General features: G+C 35.4%; 1 protein-coding gene across 1 annotated transcript in view; it reads right to left on the reverse strand.

Moving 5' to 3' along the window:
* Positions 1-3,591: 3,591 nt before the first annotated feature.
* Positions 3,592-18,830, reverse strand: part of Bili (FERM domain-containing protein 8 Bili) — a 29,646-nt gene continuing 14,407 nt past the window's right edge. Inside the window, exons 3-10 of the mRNA XM_085948196.1 lie at positions 12,151-12,468; positions 11,624-11,789; positions 10,796-10,957; positions 10,510-10,695; positions 9,259-9,388; positions 8,863-9,006; positions 8,597-8,729; positions 3,592-4,138 (exon numbers count right to left, since the gene is read on the reverse strand). Coding sequence (XP_085804322.1) covers positions 4,002-4,138; positions 8,597-8,729; positions 8,863-9,006; positions 9,259-9,388; positions 10,510-10,695; positions 10,796-10,957; positions 11,624-11,789; positions 12,151-12,468 — 1,376 coding nt within the window. The 3' untranslated portion in view covers positions 3,592-4,001. The remainder of the gene's footprint in view (positions 4,139-8,596; positions 8,730-8,862; positions 9,007-9,258; positions 9,389-10,509; positions 10,696-10,795; positions 10,958-11,623; positions 11,790-12,150; positions 12,469-18,830) is intronic.

Below are 18,830 nucleotides of genomic sequence, written 5' to 3' on the forward strand. Positions count from 1 at the left end.
GGCACATGCATTGCATCTACTTCGATATTGTTATGCCCACTGTCTAGGAACTTTAGGTCAATAAATTTTACAATAGTAATTTGAACTAGCTGTAATAAAATAACTGACATTTGGATATTCCTGTGTGGCTCCCCACACATTTCTATGGAATCGGGGCCCACAAAACAATCGACTAAAGATCAATAGCATGCATATTGCAGCACATACCCCATAAAAAACACGGGAGTCCAATATTTGTTAGACCCGGCCTCGACCTGATCTTGGTGGCCACGTCAACATATGCTGGCACAGAAACTATTACAGTTGAACTCAAGAACTGCACAATATCTTCACATTACAAACCGCCCACAACACCCTTCACTCCTCATTCAACTTCAAACTTCAAGAACTGTAAAGCTAGGGCAGTCTTGGAAGACTTTAATAGCCATTCCACCTCTTGGGGATACACTGAAACGAACAATGATGGTGACCTTGTCGAACAATGGTCTGAAGCCGAAGATCTTACACTTATCCACGATCCTAAGTTTCTGCCATCTTTTAAGAGCGCACGGTGGAAACGAGGGTACAACCCTGACCTGGCTTTTGTAAGCAATCATCTGAAACAACAGGTTATCAAACTCACAAATGAGCTGATCCCTTTCACTCGGCATCGCCCAATTCTCCTATTATTCAAAACGGTTCTACGCCCTCTTTATGAACCATTCAGAAGAAGATTTAATTTCTGGAAAGCTAAATGGGTCGATTACTTCAGACCCAATGAAAAATAAGATTCCTTCCTCTGACACCGATAAACTATGAAACCTTCGTAGAGTCCATCGAAGAGATCTCGAGAAAGTTTATACCTAGAGGCTGCCGATCAAAATATATCCTGGGCTCGGACAAAGATACGGCTGCAATGTACGAAACATACGTAAAGAATTATGAATCAGACTCTTTCTGAAGAGTCACTGGCTGCGGGCGAGGAAATTTCCGCGCACATCAGCGAATACCGAAGGAAGTGTTGGCATGAAGTCGTCAAAACAATGGATATGAAGCATAACTGAGAACCCAAGAGTACATAATATGATCAATACATACTAATTATTTTTTCGCAATAATTGTTTCTACTCCTACGAGTAAAATCTTACAATGTATACGAATCAGAATCACTTGTTTGTTTTAAATAAAAACGTAATAAGTGCTACCCATCGCCCCAGCCATTATAGCCAATATTCAATATTCATATAAAACAATAAGGAAGAAAAGCAGCAATTTTATATTGTAATTATAATAAATGAATTGAAAAATATATGGTCCAAAATGACCCTTTTCATACATGTTTTAAATGAATTGCCTTTTCATGGCCATTCATGATACAAACAGTGATCATTTTCATTATTTGTATTTCGTCACTGTTCTGGCAGAAGACACTAATTCGAAAAAATGACATATTGAGTTAGTTATACCAAAATGTTTCTTATTTCAAACTTAACCGTCTGGAAACCTTCTTAATAAATAAAAAGTCTTTATTTTAAAGTCATCCTTTTTACGATTACTTAATAAACTCACATGATAGACCATTTCAAACTTAACAACTTCAAAGTCAAATTACTCAAAACTAGTATTCTCCAGTTAGTGTGTTCTGCCAGAACAGACGATTTGTTCTATTTCATTAAGTATCCTAATCTCAGAATATCTTATCTAAAGAAAAAAAAACATTCAAGGGGTGCTCATAAAAATGGCACATGAGCGTCAAGTCCCATCATGAGTGATGAAGTATCGGATGCTCTCAATCTACAGAAGAAAGGGTAAAAAATTTTCCTCACCACAAATAAATGTTTGAACTTTGCAGAGCAGGTCAATTACAGTTGCACGCAAAATATTTTTTTCAATTCTATCACAAAAATGTCTATAGAAATTGAATTATGAACTGATGTGTTTCACCTTTCGGTGTCTTGGGGTTTATACCTACCTATGGTACCTATATATATTTACAGCCTAATGATGCGGAATGTCCAAACTTGAGTAATTTTATTGAAACTCATCTTTATGGAAGTGTATAAGTTTTCTTCACGTATCAGCGCTTGTAATTCGATGGCCGTGGTATTACCGCATGACTCTGCAGCGTGAGGACGAAGTGGGATGGTATTTCTGCTTATTTACCGACAATAAAATACAACAGAGATTTAAAATTGTTTAATATCACAGATTCACAAAAAATAAATACCGACATAATAATATTAGAAATCCAGTGTCAGCCGTATGCCGAAACCATTTTGTAAAACTTACAATTAATTAAAAATGAGATTCATTACAATTGTGAGGTACATAAAATTAGCTAAAACAATATTGCAAAGTTGCACCTATAATAATATTATCGAGCGCCCGCAAGGAGGGTAGTGGCAGAACGTCTGTCTCCAAAGTGGCTGGGCAGGCTCAAAACAGATGTGTTCGGTTGAAAGCGAGAACCCAATCGATCAAACGAATGGCTAACTAACGTTCCTCGTAAAAGTCCATAAACAACTTCCATCCTGTGGATGCCCATTTGTTCCGCTTTGGAGTTAATACGGCCGCTATATTACACTCGTAAATGCAGGTACATACAAACATTAATATGTCTTTTAATTTACTCATATCGTCACTGTTCTGGCAGAACACACTAACTGGAGAATACTAGTTTTGAGTAATTTGATTTTGAAGTTGTTAAAATGTTTGAAATGGTCTATCATGTGAGTTTATTAAGTAATCGTAAAAAGGATGACTTTAAAAAAAAGACTGTTTATTTATTAAGAAGGTTTCCAGACGGTAATGTTTGAAATAAGGAACATTTTGGTATAACTAACTCAATATGTCATTTTTTCGAATTAGTGTCTTCTGCCAGAACAGTGACGATATTATGTAATCACTAGAATTTTTTTTCTCATATTGAGTTGGCATTTCTTCTGCATTGAACGCAGCCATATTCAATGTGTCATTTGAAATAAAGAGATTTTCAGATGGCACAAGCTTAAGGTGATTCATCAGTGAAACGCCAAATAATTTTCTACCATAGGTGCGACGAAATTTTGCACTCGCTCCCATTCTGAGAGAGCATGTAGAGCTGGAAGGACGTCATTTTGCTTCGTGATGGCGACGGCCGTAATAATTCCTAAATCGTGTAAAGATGACTTAAAACGTTACCCATTTACTTTAAAAAGTAAACATGTCAATGAATATATTATTATTGTCACTGATAAAACAATAAACAGAACATTAAATGGACACATGTTGGATTTATAAGACAAATAATATTTGGTTTGACATGCCTCATTTACACCCGCGACCCGCAAACCGCGCATCGTCTAGCGACGATCTTTTTAGACCGTGTCTCAACTAATGCATGGCCTTAAGCAAAATCCCAACAAAATATCACTTTGGGAATGTTGATACATACATGATAAAAAATTGTCATATTATTTGAGAATAATTAATTACATTAAATTATATTGATAAACAAAATTGTCAAAATATTTGGAATGTAGGCATAAATATTTAAATAATAAATAATTGTATATGAGGATAATATTATAATATAATATATATCATCTATCATGCTGCAAAATTAAATACTTTTGAAAAATTCAGTTTATTTTAATTAATTCAGTAACTAATAAGTAGATATTGCATTTAATTGTAAAGACTCCCGCTGTCCAATTCCATGAGTCGTGTTGACTGTTTCACTGTTGAAGTCGACATCTGGCACAAGTGTGCGCACGGCATTGCCATAGTACTTTAAATAATAGGTAGGTCCTAAATGTTGTGTTTGCTGTCAACACAACTGAAAGAATAGAGCTGTTGAAAGCAGGGAGTTTGACGTGGCCAAATATTTTTAATTACTAGTCGGAGGAGGTTCACTCGATAAAATATTTTCCATAATCACTATATAATTAATAATCATCCTATTTTCTTCCTTGTGTGGGCTCCCTCTCTGAGCGCCTTCACTGATAAGTTAATAAGTTAGTAAATTTGAGAACGGCGGGGCGTTAGTAAGCGAGGCGCCAAGAACCGGCATGGCCGAGAGCGAGACCGCGCTCGTCAAAGGTAGCGAGCGAGAGCCGCGCCGTCTTATTCGCCAGTCGTCGAGCCGGGGAGTCCATGTCGCCGCCCCCCTCCACGCCCACTGCAACAGACAAACCGCACAATCCTCTATCATCATTCGAAATAACCTCGGATCTATGAAAACCCGTCCACCTAGGAGCGAAAATGGTATACATATTACGAAAGGTGCTGAAGAAAAACATTATTTAGTGCAAACAGAGCTGAAACAAATAATGATGAAAGTGAAGCTGAACTAAAAACTACTAAGGATCCAATTTGCAATCATACTGTAGATTGATATGTAGCAAGCTTCACCCTTGTGCTAAGAGGTAAAAACTACTCGCAATTTTCTACAATGAAGGATTGTCATTCCTTGCTAAATAACAGTACCTATGTATGCAAGCAGATTAACAGCAGACTGCTGTTCTAGAATCAATAGCAAATGTTGTAATACAAAAAGTTTTAGATAGAGCAGTGTACGGCTTGAGTGGACAGCGTTCGGCGGGGCGTTGTGTGGTGTGTGCAACTCAAACGTATAACCACAAAAAACATTATCTACAAACATTTTCCCACACGGTTACTCTGTACTCAGGCCGTACACTTAGAGCGCAATGCAGAACCATACGAATGCGCCTATCTTAAGTCACTGAAAAGGATGTCTTAACCATAGACTACTTTAAACGCCTATCTAATGGTTGCGTCGCCTACAGTATCTATACATAACGAGCTATCATGTAGGAGTAAAAGCTACAGAAAACAGCATACAAGGCAGTGGCCCACTGACAAGTGACAGCTGCTGTCAAAATATCGACGGAAGCAATGAAATTTGATTGAAAATATTCGCTGCGAGAAAAATATTATCTAATATGAATGAATATTTTTCAGGTTATAATATTTGGGAAGCGGTAAAGAATATAATACATTATTATATAACGATTATAGTATTTATTGTATGTGATAATGAATTGGTTACCTGCATGACTCAATAAACATTTTTTATCATATGCCTACACATTTTCGACTCATGTCAAGTGTTTTTTTGTTTTTAGTGGTTGGCACTATGTATTTTCAATAAGAATATTGTCTATTATCTATAGTCTGCAGGTTGAGTTCTGTTCAAAATATTATCTATGGATGTAATTTTAACATACGCACACGTAGAAGCTTAAATTAGCATGAATAATGAATAATATTTCAAAATACTAATACATTAGAGTTGGCACTCTCCATCATAGAATTTGCAGAGATGGTGATCGTTCAAAATATTCTGCAAAATGACGAAACCATAGACTAAATTTGTTGACGTGACAGTACATGACGTGCATCTCAATATAATCACAACTTTATATTCACTAATTGAAGGGGTTATATGCCACATGATTATGAATTTGTTGATTTTGAATAAAACCAATTCCCAGGGCATACGCTCACGTTTTACTTAAGACACTTTTAAAAAAAAATACACATGTCTCAATAATTATGATCAATGTGTAGGTCTTACAAATTCAAATTTTACTATAAAAATGGTTATAACAATAATATGATATGCCATGCCAGTCAAAATTGATATCGGTCAGTCATCCACGCCTTCTACTCAAAACAGAATAATTAGAAGTGAGATATATCGAACATTTTAATGAGGATAGTAATTTTTCCTGTTACAATAGTGAACTAACAAGAACATTAAATTGCTTATATCTCAAAACTATGTTTCTATGGCATATCATTCATTGTCTTGCAAAAACCTCTTCAATTGAACAGATATTAAATTATTCTAATTAAATATTAATTGTGTACATAGTTATTGAATTTATTTTGTATAGTTTTCATATTTTTGTCATCGTTTAACAATTAAAAAATAATTTACCTAAGCTATGGAAAATAGAAATTTTAAAGGCGTGCATTTTTGAAGCAAGTATTAATAGACAATTTTGAAAAGTTTTTAAATAACAACTGTCAGAATTTTAAATGAATGGTAAGTATTTATTTCAAAGTATCGGTATAAACCCGCCAGTTTTAACGTTGAATGTAAAATATTCGTACAGCAAGAAATAATATTCAAAAATCAGTAGTAAAAATAAGTAATCATTATTTAAATGACATGGGCCAATAGATAAAACCAACATCCATTATTATTTTGATAGTATGAAAAGTAAAAAACATTCAATGGGGCGTACGGCATTTTAGGGTTACCATTATCGCATATAAAGTATATTAGTCTATGCATTCATGAATATCGGTAAGAACAAACTATTTATGATTACATTATTATTAAAAGAAGATCAACTAAGAAGTCGCACAAGTGCAGAAAAAAGAGCTAGATAGACATTTCACACAATAAATGTGAATAACCTCAAAGATTAAATTAATAATTGATCAAAAATATAGGTAATCTAGGTAGGTACTACAAATATTACAGAAATCATATTAATATTTATAAAAAAATGAATCTCAGTTTGGGAACAACAATAATTGATAGTATGATATTAAATTTATCTCAATTAAAATTGTATGCTAAATTAATTAGTTAGGGTTCGTGGATTTTTTATAATTTCACATGTTTTGGACTCATCACTACAAAAAAGGTTTTTTTTTGACGTCTTTTAAAATTACTAATTTAAGTACCTAAGTATATTAATTATTTATATACCTATGTATATTATTATTTTTACTATTAGTGTAAATGCAGAATCAGATAATATTTTAATATTGTCAATTTATTATAGTACCTATGTAATGTAAACAAGACCATGAAATTTATTGCCAGCGCTCCATTGGGGAGCCAAAAGTCCGAGGACAATAAATCGTCCGATTTGTCTATGCTCTGATACTGATCAACGAACGAATAAAAAAGTCGAGCTGTCAAAAGTCAAATGTTGCGATTATCGGAATGTCTTCCGATAATCCTAAAATTTTGTGTTATTTATATGTAGACTTGCATAAAATAATTAACAGTAAAAACAACACAAATGTTTTCTTTTATGAATTTCATTTTCTAATGTGTGGATTAACAAATTAATCAATAAAAATGTTTAAAACAATAACATTTTTTTTTGTTCCGAATGATTGCGTATTAATGACAAATCGAATTTACGTAGTGATTGACGGACGAATTCTGGCAACTCAGAGAGTAAAATATCAAACATGTTTGAAATCCAACGAGAATTTTCAATAGCCTGGCGACACTGTTTATTTGTTTACAAGCTAACCGTTCTTGTCCTACGCACTCATTTCAATTTCAAATTCTTTCTTTCCTTTTACCATCCTGCTAGCGACGTGTCGTGTTGTCAATTATTTTGATTGCTGAGTAAAATACTTAGATATACTATTATATATATTCACATTGATCGATAGTGGTCGTTTTTAGTAATATGTTGTATGTAATTGATACGTAATTGAAGGAAACGTCTTATTCTGTCATATGTTTGTTAGGTACCATTGATTGTTATTGTGAATTTATGAACATAAGAAATGTATTTATTGTAAACAGCTGAAGCCTGTCTTATTATTTAATTCTGATATTAAAAATAATATGTAATAAACACTATACAAGTCTGAAGTATGTCTTGTTATTATTGCAAAGTTGAAAATATATAATATAATAGACACTACAATTGTACTTACCAATAATCATTTTTTACTTGCTGTTCATATTAAATAGTTCCCACTTTTTTAATAAAATACTTGTTTGATTTTTTATTAAAATACTTGCTCTTATTGCATATATATACTTACCCAATAATTTGAAGCCAATTTTAAATATGGTATTATTTTCAACAGACAAACGGTCTTAACTAAGATGGGCTACATTAGTGATTCTGCATGGTGTTTTCGCACAGACCGTCTTAGAGCCGAGCCACACCGGGCGACTCTGGTCTCCTTGTGCGATTTACTCGGGCGACTTGCCGGCGACCAGAGAGGCAGGCAATAATAAAAATAATAATGAATGTACACGCAAGTATGCAAAAAAATACGTTCTCTCCGCAGCGTGGCTGCCGGCGACCAAGGCAGTCAATAAATAATAATAATGAATGTACGTACCTACGCAAGTATGCAAAAAATAATAAATATAATGGCGTGGCTGCCCGTGAATAATCGCCCGGTGTGGCAGCACTCAATACATAGCTATATGTTTTCATACATCGCTACCGGTCGCCCGACCAAGAGAGACCGCGAGACCATACCGAGCGCAAGAACGAGATTTTACTGATCGCCCGACTTTATTGCTTGCGCGACTACTGGGCGACCAGGTGTGGCATGGCCCATATAACTGAATGCATCGGTCTGGTCTCGAGACCAGAGTCGCTCGGTGTGGCTCGGCACTTAGCTAAGACGGATGATTCTGCATTGCGCTCTTTGTATTAATCTTACCCAACTTAATCACCTAATATAGAACTAGGGATATTTATTTATTTTAAGAGGGCAGTATAATTGAGGGAGTTTTTTCAATTTTTTTGTATGACAACACTTGCTGTTTTCAGTTTCATTTACACAATATATACACATACACGGGTGAAGGAAAGAAAATGAAAAAACGCACCGGGAGAATTCTGGTAGTCATAGTGCTGAGGTGAGTCAGCTCGCTGAGCTTCCTCAGCCGCCACTCGCTTCTTGAACTCGCCCACAAAATGGACTATCAGCGTCTCCATCAGTAGAGCTTGCCGAGAGAACACCTGCAATTTCACTTTCATTTGCATTTCACTCTAAATCGGATATGAAGTAATATTTTTCAGTCAAAACAGGAGTGCGAGGAATAATAATATATTATTATGTAATGTCGACATAGACAATGAAAGAGAGACTGACCTGGAGGATTTTGGTGACCCTCAAACCGTTCTCCACGACCATGAACTGCAGAAAGAGGCACGGCAAACAGTCATCATTGGCTTCGTTGGAAGGACGCGCGTATTCCCACGACATCTCCTCGTACCTCAGCCCCAACAGCATAGTCTGCCGATGGAGACATGATCACAGTTAATACATTAGAATTTTTAATTTTGCCTCCACCCATCATCCAGACACATCCCAGCCAAAAAAAAATTCTATTGCTTTACACCTACATATAGGGTTCCGTGATATGCCCGATTACAACAGTGCGGTGAGGACAGTATGGTTTTGTGGGACCGTTAATTGTTCAGACATCGCATCGGACAAATTGCGAGGGCCAGCCGGACGATTGAAAGAAAATATGAAAGAACTCACGCATTCGCATTCGTCGATGACGTAGACTCCGTGAGCGTTGACGGCCACCAGCACGGCGATGTCCTGGTGAGTGATGAGACTCGTAAGCCCCCGCACCGGCTGTTCCACTTGCCCTTGAAAGAAAGCCGCCCTGAAATCGTTCACACCTTTATCCACTCACCCTAAAAAGTCATCAAAATATCACAAATACAAATTTGGAAGAGCGCTTTGTTAAAGTGCGACTCACTTTTTAGGACTAAGAAGTATGGCGACCTACCGAGCCAGACAGGTCAAATATAATTTTATTGATCTTATTAGGATCCGACATGATCATATACATAACATGTAGAACATAACCCTCAGTTTTTCAAACTAAGTTTTATTGGATAATAACGTTGCGCTCAATTAAATACACGGTGTAATGTTTCATGTCATGTTGTGAACGTCTTAAACTTATAATTTGTAATATCCACTATATGTTAAAAAATAAATTTAAATCTCTTAAGGGCCCACATGCCCCACGTAGGTCAAAATGGAGATTTATGGTATTTTCAGAGCATAATCCTGGACATTCCTTAAACGTTGTAGATAATCTATTTATATAATTTTGAAGCCTTATTATCCTTTATATTTATTTTAAACATTTAATGACTGCATAAGGTATTTTTATTACATAAAATAGTATTCTTTTAAACCTCTCAATCTAATGTTTTAGAATATGGTCATATTTCAGTACATCCATTTGTAGTGGTGTTAAGATTTTTTAGATTTATTAATTTTTAAACGCATTTATAAAACCATTAGTAAAATTTATGTTAACATTATATAGTGAAATATTTACGATAAAAAAATATATTTTATGATCTCTGTGATCCATATGACAAGAATTAGGCATTTTATTACTCAAAACATGGGCACAATTAACACATTTGAAGATAATTCTAAAGATACTGATTATAAGCTATGTCTTTGACCATTCATATGTGATAAATATCTTACGAATAATGATTGTTTTATAATAATTATTAACCTAAGAATAAGGTAGTATTTTTTTGAAATACGCCATTTCTATTGGCATTTCCCAGTGGTTAAGCTACAACATACGGCCGTAGCCATAAATTGACAAACGATAAATGAAGTAGGGAGTCAGATCATGTTAACGTGCATGTTTGAACCTCCTGAATCTGAATCACATCTCATATACTCTCTTTTGCACCAATTGCGTGCACTAATTTTAAACAACATTCAATGTCGGAAGAGGGAGAGGCTCACCCGTAGAACGGCAGCGGCCAACACAGCTCAAGGTACTTTCGCATTAGCTTTCGGGGCGGTGCGGCAGCGGGGGCGCGTCGGAACTGCTCCAGGAGACGGGCTTCCGCCCCCGCCTTGCTAGAGCGCCCCCCCACCCACAGCCACCCGCGCCGTAGGTGCGACGGAAGAAACTCTTTCTGCTTTTGCCTGCAATCACAATGACAAATGAATAATAATGCTTCGAAAAGCCAAAAGATTACCCGAAGAAGGAAAAAACGGATATCATTGAATAAGAGAAAACAGGCACCTGAAGAAATGTGTCGTGTGCAGGAGAGGGTCGTAGGGGCCGAGTTGAATACGCGCCTGGAGCGCTCCCAGTGCTACGGCGCGCGCGCTGCCACATGGATAACGCCCCCGCACCACTCGCTCACGCGCCTCCTCGTACAGCAGTTCGATCACGCGCCCTTCTCTGCAGGCACAAACAAACACACACAATAAATATTTGTTCAAAACAAGAAAATAGTTGTCATTATACAATGAAAAGTTTTTAATGAAAGCATATTAACATATATAATATTATTATACCACTATGACAAAAGTTCTATCTATTTACAAATGTTGCCATTTACAGGCTATTTTTAGCTGAATACACAGGTATTTAATTTAAAATTCTTTAACAGAATAGATTCACCTGAATGCCATGTCAAAATAAACTATAAGGCTTGACGGTTGTGACTACAGTTTCCATTTGTAAAGAGGACATATTTGGTGCTTCTCAATAGGATCCGGGTACCAATAATATTTTTATAAAATAGAAAAATACCATTTCCGCTCGTGAGCAGAGCAACGTATTTACAGGCATCCACAGAGTGGACGCAACATTAACAAACTCCTCTTACAATGAATGGTTATCAGCCATTTGCCCAACCCGTTGACCCAGATCAAACGCACGGTGAAAAAATAACATGGATATTTTCTGCTCAACGAGACCCGCAGCTTCAAAGACGCCACTCTACTGACTGGACAACTGCGGGTATTATTTAAAATGACACTTAAATATAAGGTAAACTAAATATTTAGTGAAGGGTGCCGGTCGCCTCGGAACGGCAAACAGGTGAGCGAACGATTCACAAACTTGATTTTTTCCTCCTCGTGGCGGGAGTAGAAGACGTTCCTCTGAAATCGGATGATCGGCTCGTCCTTGGAGCGGCGATTGGGAGTCCCGTGGCTGTATTTGTCCAGCAGCTTCTTCCAGCACTGCCGCACTTCCCACGGCTTGTGAAACGTCTTCAGCTGGAGTTCTGAAAGCAAATCCCCTCCGGTCGTTCATTATTATTATTCAGTACTGTCATTCGAGACGACCTGTGTTTACTTTTTATACGACTGAACCCTTTTATATTTCATACAAGATCATTAATGGTACTCTCTTCAATATTAATGGCAGGACAGATTTCTTAAAATTTCTGTGTAACGTCCATCAAAAAACCAACTGGTGAATCTTGTATAAATGAATTTAAAGCCTAATCATTGTTATTTCATTTTTAAAAGATGGATAATAGTGATTAATAGATATGTTACTGCATTTGAGGAATGGCGCATTATGTACGCAGTTCACCTATTGATGTCTATAGATGGGATCGTGACTGAGGGCAGGACACTAACCCAAGAGGGGACTGCACATCCAGAGAGAGAAGACGGATGGCACGAGCGCCTTACAAGGCTGGTTGAAGCCCATCTCCTCGCAGTTGGCAATACTGCGCATCATGTGTTGCACCGTGCAGCCTGAGGGGTCCTCCATGTCCATCTGGATGCCCACCTTGGACATGAGATAGACGCATACGGGGGTCAGGTTCACCGCGCTGTGGCCCGAGAGGGGGGGTGAGGCGGCCGAGGAGGCACTGCTGGACGAGGAGGGGGGAGGGGGTGCCGAGCTCCCGCCCGAACTGCTCGCCTGGTTGGAGCACGTGCTCGCATTCGAACCTGCAAACATCAATCGCCAGAATGTTATTCACCACTCTTCATCTTCAGTACCCATTTAAGAATGTAACATTCTTCAATGATAACACATAACTCAGAAAAGCCTGAGGTCGGCAGCTTAGTGACGAGAGTTTTGCCGGACAATAAAAAGGCGCATGTCCCACAATCCAAAAAATTTTAGGATTTTTTTTTCCGAGGCCTTTCCGGCGACCGGATAGTAGCAGTATACATATTACATACCATGTAATAAACCGTGTCCTCAAAATCCCATACACCCATATTCATTGACAAATAAATAATTAATACTGATATCAGAAACGTAAACCGTAGCAGGGGGAGTGAACGATGACTGATAAGTAAATAAACGCTTACCATTCACCTATTTGTCAATACATAAGCTGTCGACAGATTATTAGTTATGAGGTTTTGACAATATTATTACGCATTGTATGGACAATGATAACGATAAGTGATACCTACCAAATCGACAATGAACAATTTCGAAACTATATCTACATAAGGGACGAAAATTATTTAAAACAAAACTACTATGGTAATAAGACAACAGTAATTGTAAAAAATCATTCTGGAGAACTAAAAACTAATCTGTAGAATTTAATATGGTTACCGTTATACCGAGTAATTGCTACCTAAATTAATCAATAAAATTAATAACGATTAACAAATACTTATATCAGAAATAACAAACACTTGAATGTACTCGTACTCCTTTCCATAATATTATTATTATTATATTATAAGCTAGACCGGTTTTGTCCTAACAGACATTTTCAATTGGATTTAAGGGCGGACATGCTCAGCGTAGGTCAAAATGGAGCTTTTATTGCAATTTCAAAGCATGATTCTGGACATTCCTTAAACGTTGTAGATAATCTATTTATATAATTTTGAAGCCTTGTTATCCTTTATATTTATTTTAAACATTTGATGACAGCATAAAGTATTTTTAATACATAAAATAGTATTCTTTTAAACCTCTCGCTCTAATGTTTTAGAATATAGTCTTATTTCAGTACATAAATGTGCAGTGGTGTTACGATTTTTTACATTTATTAACTTTTAAACGCATTTATAAAACCATCAGTATAATTTATGTCGACATTATTATAGTGAAATATTTACGATAAAACATTATATTGATAATCTCTGTGATCCCAAATTTGACAAGAATTAGGCATTTTATTATTCAAAAAATGGGCAAGATTTACACATTTAAAGATAATTCTAAAGATACTGATTATAAGCTATGTCTTTGACCATTCAAATGTGATAAACATCCTACGAATAATGATTGCTTTATAATAATTATTGACCTAAGAATAAGGTAGTGTTTTTTTGAAAAAAGCCATTTCTTTTGGCATTCTCCGGTGGTTAAGCTACAACATACAGCCGTAGCCATAAATTGACGAACTAAAATTGAAGTAATAAGTAATACTATTGACTGAAGGTACTTGATGGAATTTGAATTTAAATTCTAATGGATTTAATAATATAACAATTATGAAAAGAAGTATGTATGTTAAAAAAATATAACTTTATAACATATGAGGGGTGAAAAAACAAAAGCGGCAGTTTTATGTTAGCATATCAATAAAAACATATTATTTCTTTTTAAGGCGTCGAATGCAAGAAGCGTGAGAAAAGTATTTTAACAATTATGTTCTTATAAATATTACCGTACTATTTCAATATAATTTACAGTGTCATAATATTATAGCATGATTTTTAAAATATTTCTATTTTCATAATAGAAACTGCACTTTTGTTATAAACACAGCGGAAAAATGACATGCCTGTTTCGCAACATTATTTTTTAAATGTTGCAGTAAAAGCTGGGACTCAATATTTAGAAATGTATTAAATTTATAGTCAATTACTAGAATTAATTACATTCTTACTACAAAATAGCAACCCTGGCTATTTTTAATAGAAGTCTTTTATTTTTTTTGTCATCTGATATTTGATTTTAGATATCTATATTTGCTTTTCCCTCCAGCGCCCGCCACGTCTCTACATCTGTTTACGGGTGTATACCGTAACGAAACTCTGTTACATATACATTATCTGTTACAAACTCAATTTTATTTTCACAAATATGTATGAGTTAGAGGTTGTTTTGTTGTAAAACAAATTTACCATTATATGCCTATCCGGTGGCATATCTAACTCATTTATGAGCAAACACGGAAACTGCCGCTTTTGATTCTATAGCCCTCATATTAAAGTGTTAGTTATTTCTAATGCCGAGTCTTTCCATCGAATATGTATTGACAGTAAGTAGAAAGTAATTTACTAATTTTACTCCTAAATATTCACAAATATTTTATGAGGAATGGTCGTTAGGCATTCACTTGACTCATTGGATCCTTACACTGGGAAAAACACAATCAATAAGTATGTCAAGCTAGACAGTTTATGACAAATTATTCAACATTACTCGTATAGTCATATAGGTGTTGACCGAATGCTGTAAAAAGATAGTCAGTTTATCTTCTACACTAAACACACAAAGGGTCTCGCGGTCCCTGGAGGTAGGAAGACAGGTCATTATAATAGAAAGAGAAAGCACATCAAGAACTTAGCCTCAGGTAGGCACCGTTCCTAAATAAATATCAGAGAATAGACATCATTGTTTTAACTGGTTCAGTAGCAGTAAACTGTCATCTTCACCTTGTGACAATATTGAAATTGTTCACTAAAAATTTGAAATACATCACCCCAAGTATTTTTACAAATCAGTGTTCAAAAATTCCAATGGAATTAAAATTTGTGCGAATACAATCCAGCACAGTATTTGAGACCCTCCATACGAAATGATAGAAAGGCCCGGGTTCTCCATAACAATGACATGGGGTGGATAAAAATGATATTTCACAAATCATGATTATTTTTTGTTCTGTACTATTGCCACCTGGACATTAACCCTCTGGATAAAAATAATGAAGAGTATTGAATTGTTGAGTAAGAAAAACAATCTCATCATCAACCAGGGTCGATCCGCTGCCGGATGAAGGCCTCCTCCAGCTCCTTACACTCTTCTCAGTCCCTAGTTCTTCGTGGCAAAAACAATTTAAATCTTATAACAATTAATTATTAGAAGTAAATATATTTTGTTGTAGTATTTTTTAAAGACTTATTATACTTATATTTATTTGGCTTTACAGACTGCTGTTTTTTTGGTCACAGTCGTGATGTCAACAATGCAACCAAATTTCGAGGATAAATTGACCCTGTCTGTGGATTTGATTTTTTTCCAATTATAATGTTGCACTTTGGGCGTTACCTCAGAAAATCGGATTTTTCAATTTCATAATATAGTGTTAGCTAGTTTCCAACACAGTTGAGATAGAATATCGAAATTTTCCAAAGCAATAGATAGTAAAGTTTTCTATAAAAATAGTTAGGTAGAAACAGTGAGAATCGAGTACTAGTTCATTAATCGCCGATTTTCTAGAACCCTCTTTCGTCAACATGTTTAGGGCCTTATACATCTGTTAATATTTAAGATATAGCAACCAAACTCGGCAGCCATATCGGGTTTATACAATAACATCCCTCAAAATTGGAAAGACGCACGTTGGGTAATAGCCTTATTTTCCAACACCAATGAGATAGAAAACTGAAATTTAAGAAAAATTGTTCTCATTAAGTTTTCCAAATGCGTAGCCAAATTGTAAAAATTAAATATGTATCGATTAAATGCTGTTTACCTGAAACCCTTTAAATTTAAATGTTGGATGCCTTATATCTATGGTAATATTCAACATACAGCTATTAAACTCAGTAGCCTTGTTGAGGTTGATAAACAATGACTCCATAAAAATTGGAAAGTTGCATGATAGGCATTAGCTGTTTAAATCGATATTTAGGTGGTTTTTTTAAAATACGCTATTTTCCATTTCCGTTTAGATAAGAAAACTAAAATTTCCGTAGAATAATCTTTTTAGTTTGTTATTACATTAAGTAAAGTCAATTTCAAAAAAATTGTACTAGTTGATTGGTCACCCAGTATCCATAACCCGAAATATTTCAGTTCAAACATTGACCGCCCCATGGTAATATTTAACATACAGCAATTAAAGTCAGCAGCCATATTGGATTTTTTGCAATTTTGGAAACTGGCAAACAATTTAAATTACAGTAAATATCTTCAGATTATGTAGATTTTTTAATTTTCTTTTTGTCTTACTGTATTAGGTAGGTACATAAAGACATTGTGAAATAGTATGTGCAGATGCGACAGGTCATGGAAATGTATTTAACAATGTCCAATTAAAATTGGGTTTTTAGCAGTCTCTTCATATAATGATGGGATGAAAACATCCAATGATATTAGAAATAATTGTCAATTCACTTTATGCACGAAGGCTAGTGTGCATTTACAGATAAAACAATATGTAATTCTTGAAATAACATCCGTTTCGTCATGTTATAATTACTGGCAGGAAGTATGCAAGATATAAAGCGACTAGATATAAGTTGAATCACCGTGACTCACATGACGAAAACTTTAATATTTTTAACTGGTAACTTTTTTAAATCATCAAGTAGGTATTAGTATTTTTTTTTTCGACCATGTCCGATGGCTCCTCCACAGAGTAGAGGTTTGTATTAACAGATTTTGTTTTTTACGAGAAATGGATGTCAGCCACTTGCTCAACCTATTAGGTCCATACCCTGACTCACACACAAATTGAAAAACAATATGTGTACTTGCCAGACCCAGGATTCGAACCTGGGACCCACGGCGTGATAGTCCAACTTAAGCCGCGCGGCCAAGATATAAAAATGAATCAATTAATATAGCGACAGGGTAAGCTGTAGTTACTATATATTTATAATGCGTGTTAATAAATTTATTTAGACAATAATTTGACCTTATAAATAAAAATTAAGGCCTGCATCTAGAAGGATTATAACAAGATGGTTGGAGCGGACCCTATTTTGAGTTGGTCCGCTACAGCTTTCTTCCGGGACCTAATACTTGCTCCAGGGTCTGCTTTGCTACGGGTTAAAAGTTTGAATACGTATTATTTGTATATAAAATATTAAAAAAATGAGTAGTTTTGAAATAAGGTTTATTATTCGTCCTTTTCATTATCTGCCTTTTCTGTCAAAATGTGAGGTTATTATCACTCGGCAGTGTTGCCGTATTTCAAATAATTCCAGTGTTGCAAAGTGTCAAATATAATATTTTTATAGGATTTTAGGACCAAAATTTAATAATAAAAAAAACATGCAGAGCAGTGGAGCACTACAAATTTTCGGTGCTCCGGCTCCGCTCCTGCTCCAAGTAAAACCCTATTGCTCCACTGCTCCTACTCCGAGCTCTGCACCAATGTTCTAATTATAACAACAATGATGTACAAATTCCACAATATTGAAAAATTTCAGAAACATACTTATCAGAGAACATTCTAGAAATTTAGATTCTTATCGTAATAGATTTTTGGGTTTCCACTGCGTGTACTACTTCCTTCTTTTCTCAACGTTTCGGGCTCGTTGCAGAGGCCATTATCAAGAGAACACTATCTCAGACGGATAACGGCACGAACAAAAAATATATTTTTTTAAGAAGGTTGTATGGGGTGTATGTTTATGATTTATATTAGCAATTTTAGTAGGCACCCATTACAGTATTATTCGTTCGTTTTTAAACCTACAATGAGTGTTTTTTGTAATATAGGAAATAATATTACAAAGGTACAAATTTTCAAAACACTAACCTTAAAAAGTGACCAAAACATAATAAGAAAATAGAAAGATGTTGAACTAAGAGTATTTATTGCTCACTGAATCAATAATAGTATGTACGATTATGACCAGATAATATGTAAAATAAGGATTAACATCCATTTTATATGTTATGTTATACCCTGTACACACGCAAATGGATTTACTGTTGACAGTACTATTATCGCGGCCATAACAATAAAATGCATGTGTAAACATGTATTAACATGCAAGTTGCAAGATTGCATGCATGAATCAAAAAAGTTCAGAAGCTCCTGAATTTTCACGCGACAGTTGTGATTGTTCGATATCTGCGCCTAGAACAATAGTGGCGAACCTGCCGGTAAAAAAGCGAACTACACCGCGCTCATTTTGGGGTTAACCGATTCTCACTACCTATTAAATAGTACTATAAAATGACAACATCGCGTCTCGCTAACTCTTGAAGAATGAGATTGGCAAGACAGTCAGCAGTTTTATGTGTAAACAGTTATTATCGCGATAGTTTAAAATACACACTATTACTGCAAGTAAATCCATGCACGTGTACAGGTGCTATAAATCAATTACAAAAACATCATTGTCATCGATGTGCCGTTAATACTTTATGA

This window comes from Rhyacophila brunnea, unplaced genomic scaffold (assembly GCF_057557595.1).
Source record: "Rhyacophila brunnea isolate RB1 unplaced genomic scaffold, BYU_Rbru_1.0 scaffold_20, whole genome shotgun sequence".
In the NCBI taxonomy this organism is placed as follows: Eukaryota; Metazoa; Arthropoda; class Insecta; order Trichoptera; family Rhyacophilidae; genus Rhyacophila; species Rhyacophila brunnea.